Source organism: Mya arenaria, chromosome 9 (assembly GCF_026914265.1).
Source record: "Mya arenaria isolate MELC-2E11 chromosome 9, ASM2691426v1".
Taxonomy (NCBI): Eukaryota; Metazoa; Mollusca; class Bivalvia; order Myida; family Myidae; genus Mya; species Mya arenaria.
In genome coordinates this window covers 622,258-627,559 of record NC_069130.1, presented here as the reverse complement: position 1 = coordinate 627,559, position 5,302 = coordinate 622,258, and the positions used below count along the sequence as shown (strand labels likewise).

Below are 5,302 nucleotides of genomic sequence, written 5' to 3'. Positions count from 1 at the left end.
ATGTCTTAACCGAATTTCTCAAAATGTTACGCGGTGAAAAATCTAGGTAGAATTGTTTCGCTTCGTTGTCTACGTTTGGTACGGAAACGTAACTTGATGAACGTTAAGTTCGTAAATAAAATATGCGGTTACGTTCAAGCCGTATTTTACCGTTAGGAAAGGCGAGAAACATTTGGAAAAACATTTACATTGGATTATTGCGATCGTTCGTACGAAGCGATACCGAAGGCATTTGTATATAACGAACGCTTTGAATCTGTTAAAAAAATCACTATATGCTCTGACTTTTGACTGACAGAAAGTTCATTTATATTGGAAGCAACAATGGTATAGCATGAAAGTCAATAAAAGAACTCCTACTTTAGTATGTTCATTTTATAATTGCCTTCGGACAAAACGTTAAAATTCATAAAAGAACCCCAAAACGAAATACATGATCTGTGTTTAACAATTAGGTGCAGACGGCAATTTACGCGAGACCAGACGAGAATTCGAATGTGGATGGATACCTATTAGAATCTGACTGTAAACCGTTCTATGATCTACCAGGGATTGACGAGAAATTTGCAGCCATTGGAATCGAAAATAGGGTCAGGCCACTGTAGTTGTTGACAATACGTATTAACACTAAAGGACTACCGCCCGTAAAATATAGCTCTTTTGTTCTGCAATTAAAATACAAAATGTAATGATTTCCTTATTTCATCAAAAAGAATGAAAAGCTATTTTTTATTTCAAGCTTTTCTATGAAATATGGAATGTGTCAGTGAAATAATAGAAATATGACTTTGATATTTAATTTGCAAACTAAGGAGTGAAAATATCAACTTTCAGACCTACTTTTGTAAGTCCATTGTAGTTACTTCCCTTTGATAAAACACACAAACAAGTCACTTCTGAACAAGAAAATGTTGCCAACAATATTTTAAAATTTAAAAAGGTTGTATCAGTCCAAATAGAGATAAATGGTTATCCCGTTTTTTCTTCAATTTTGAAGCTGATTGTTCGAACAATAGCTTTCATACAAAACAAATAACGGACAAAAACAACTGCTCGAACATAAATATGATGTTAAATCAGCGTTCAAAAATCCTTTTGAACTATTTGTCGTTATAATACGTAATACGAACTTCCCGCAAAATTCACACAAAAATTAATAGATAGACTGGTGATTTTTACCACACCCACTAGTGTAGCAAATATTGTCGTCGTTCTAAATGAATAGCGTTGAAAACTTTACGCAGTCTAGCGACACTTTCTATGTTAAGCGCTGTAAATCAACATGTTAAAATCTATGATTTAAAGATAATATTTTATATTTCGTTTTCATTTTCAGTACGGCTACATCGTGAGGAATTCAGATATACAAATTCAAAAATGCCAGGGAAACATTCCAGCAATATATCTAGGTATCTGCGGACATTGTGATTTAAGTATAAGGGACTGATACAGCATAACGAATTTTATGGCGTTTTTATTGGTAATAAACTAGTTTTTTTCTTGATTTCGCGAACTGTGTATCTGTTGTGAATGAGTTTCAAATGATATGAAAACCAGTTTTATTATTGTTTTACGAAAGCCGGAACTTGTTTTTGAAACTATCGAAACCTCCTCCTGAGGCGGTTTCTTCAGTTCGTTCCACCCGAAAATTAGCTTACTTTGAAATAATAACAACAGTGATACAACACATGTGTTGAAACACCATATAGTTGAAGCATTCAAACGAACACCTGGAGTATCATTGTTTTGTGGAAATTTAGAAATAATGGCTTCATGCAGATGCTCCAGAATGTTATTAAAGCTGTACACATCTCCAAGCATTAATTAATTCAAGCAATCTTTCGAAACAGATTTGTAAATTCCCGAACAAAATCTGAAACGGGTTTGGTATCAACCAAAGCGCGTTAATTCATTACTATGACCACCTCTGAGAAACAACCTCCTTCAAGTGACAAGGCAGAGCGAGGCTCCAGATCGCGTCTGCCTAATTGCTGTAATGGGTGTACCATTAGTTCAATGATGTCTGTTTATTTAATCATATTACTTCTCAGTATGCTTCCTTATGTGTGTCTGTGCTTCTGAATCAAATCCTGTAACAAAGCTGTATTGGCTCATTCAGTAATACCATCACCACCACCAACAACACCGACGTCCACTACAACAACACCGTCCTCCACGCCGACCTCTAAACCGACCTCCATTACAACAACACCAACCTCCATTACAACACAGCACCGACCACTGTTGCAAAAACAACTTCTATGCCAACAACAAGCCCGTTACGTACTTCTACAGGTGAAATATTTAAACTGTGATCTATAATTATCCCGTAAAACTATGGACATACATATTCAAATACTGCTAGTCAGACTTGAACACAAGGCTGAAACTCATAATGTGATCCAGTCATTAATGGTTGATGGTGCTTAAAAATTAGAGTCCTGTTTACAAACTTAACATATCTATCTTTTCAATGTAGTTTGTGTCTTTTTAATGTACATCTTAGCTGCTATGTCACTGATGGGGAAATGCCTGTTGCGACTTGGTCACCCCAACTCCACACACGTGTCCACCGACGGATTGTACTGCTTCCAGTTCATAGACACCAAACAGTCTTGGATGCACGCCAAAGAAGACTGTGCAAGAAGGAATGGACATTTGTTGTCCATTGAAAGCGAGAGAAAAACTAACTTCATATACAAGATGCTAACGAAAATTCCGTACGTGCAGCCAATCTGGATAGGACTACATGACAGGACCTCGGAGGAGAAGTGGCAATGGGACTCCGGTTAGTGATAACCGTAGTATTCAAATCAAAATGGCCGACTAATAATAACGGCTTAAACCTAAGGGTGTCATGTAAGGGAGAAATTGTCTCCGCGCTACCGTTGCCATAAGTATAACAACCGTATATCATGGGTTTTGTTTCTGCAATAATAACTCATTCATGTCTATGTAGCTGGAAAGGTAGCTCACTCGATTTTCTGTAGATCGTCAAAATTAGGCTTTATTTGTGGGTGCATTCGTTAGAATCTATCTACGTAAATAGTGAACATATAATTTGAAAACTCCTCGATTGTGATTGGCCCAAACGAAATGCAAACACCAAATAATGTTACTGTTACGTATGTGTTTCAATGTATATAGTGTAAGCAGCTAGCAATACCCTTTCAAATGCGTAAGCAGCTGGCAATACCCTTTCAAATGAGTAAGCAGCTAGCAATACCCTTTCAAATGAGTAAGCAGCTGGCAATACCCTTTCAAATGAGTAAGCAGCTGGCAATACCCTTTTGAAATAATACCAGAAATTGTATAAGGTCATTATTCAACATAATGGAGTATAGTAATGTTTGGGGTCTGATTCCTTGAATAAGGAAAGACGATAGATACACGAAAGATATGTATCCTCAAAGATATGAATAACCATCAACACATTCCATTTCCCAAGGTATTCCTGCTACATACTTTAACTGGATGCCGGGCCGTTTCGTCGACCAGTACCATAGCACCGAGGATTGGGTAGTGTTCGTCCATGCACGTCATGGCCAATGGGACGATATGGACTGTGACGGAATATCCTACGAGATAGTCCTGTCCTTCCCCTACATCTGTCAATTCCGTAAGTGCAATATCTCTTAATACCACAGACTTTTTATTCAGATAGAACATCAACCTCAGCTATCAGTAAATCGCATTTGAGCTTAATTATTGATAATAAAACATTATGATAGTGTGATGTTGATATAACGAAAGCCGGAATAATTGCCGGGGAACAGTTCTGTGCTCGCTGACCGTCCTAAGTCGATAACCCCAGCATAGAGTGAAACAAAATACTTTAATATTCATTCCTCATGACCCCTTTTACTGCATAGCACTGGGCAGCCTTGTAATGGTCAGTCTAATTGCATGACCAATTCTTTATTATATTCATTACTACCATTGCATTTACAGGAATAAAGTCCAGTAATTAAAATAGCGAATACCCCGTTAGTAGTCGCCGCTTCATCCGTGTGTCCATAAGTCTGTCGTCTGTCCCACTATTCGTGTCCGGACTATTTCCTAGCAACCACCGGCTTATGTTTAAGGGAAGTTTCACAAACAAAAGGAATTGCGCATATCATCAGCACGTTCCGGCTCGGTGATTTTCACAGGGTAATGGCCCTTGCAATGTTATATATCATATATATATATGACCAGGTTTGAATGCAATGAAACTTTATTGGAAGCTTTGCTTACATGAAGAGATGCGCATACTGTCAGCACATTCCGGCACGGTGTTTTATTCACAGAGTGATGATCTTTTTTTTTAAGTATGATATAGGACCAGGGACGATCTCACTATCCGTTATAGTTATTTTTTTGGCCCTCCATTTACTCTAAAGCGTTATACATATTATCAACACGTTAAGATTCGATGATTGTTCACAGAGTTATGGAACTTGCAATAAAGATATAGTGAAATGTTGAATGCAATGAAACTTTGTGGCAAGCTTTGGCTTCATGAGGAGATGCGCATATTATCAGCACGTTCCGGGTCGAGCTTTTAGTTATTTTTTAGTTATGGCCCTTCTGTCTACTCTTAAGTGTTATACTCGACGTATAGGGCCATACGTGTCCTGGTTAATACTCAGCAATACCAGGCTTGAATTCAATGAAACTTTTTACCAATTTATACGATTACAATATTCTAATTGCTTGTATTATTCTTGAGTTTGATTTGTTGCTTACAATTACATAATATATTCGGGTTAGAAAAGTCCAAAGTCTGTAACTCGTGGAGCGTTCTTTTAGATTTATGTATTGTCTGAAACGCAGATTTTTCGTATAATATAAAACCTCTGACATTGCTCTTGTTTATTTTTAGGTCTTTAGAGGAGTTCCTTGCCGTGTTTGTATTTAGTCGACAATAAATCAATAAATTATGTTGTCGTGTTCGATAAAACAACATATGATGGTGTGATATATGGAAATTGTTCTACCGTATCGAAACGGAGCCCTTCTGTTGAACTCGGTTTAATATAAAGATGATTATTTAATAAACCGGCTTGTTGAACCGTAATGTTTACACATACGAATATGTTACACGTATGACACATTCGTACACTTTACTCACATGTGTGTGACAAATTCGCATGAGTATGTCGCACAAACGTGAACATTATGTTGTGTACCTAAACTCCTACCCTCAAAGCAAATTTTTTTATGTCACGTGTCAAAAAAACAACATTTGTTTAAATATTGTTCATACGAATACGTCACACATTCCAAAAACGTCTTTGCCACTTACATAGATCAGGGGTCA

General features: G+C 37.1%; 1 protein-coding gene across 1 annotated transcript; it reads left to right on the top strand.

Moving 5' to 3' along the window:
- Positions 1-2,237: 2,237 nt before the first annotated feature.
- Positions 2,238-4,905, top strand: LOC128245725 (echinoidin-like). Its single transcript, XM_052963954.1, has 4 exons — positions 2,238-2,295; positions 2,507-2,788; positions 3,449-3,619; positions 4,865-4,905. Exons 1-4 carry the CDS (start codon positions 2,262-2,264, stop codon positions 4,870-4,872), a joined length of 495 nt encoding a protein of 164 aa, XP_052819914.1. The 5' UTR covers positions 2,238-2,261; the 3' UTR covers positions 4,873-4,905.
- Positions 4,906-5,302: the final 397 nt, after the last annotated feature.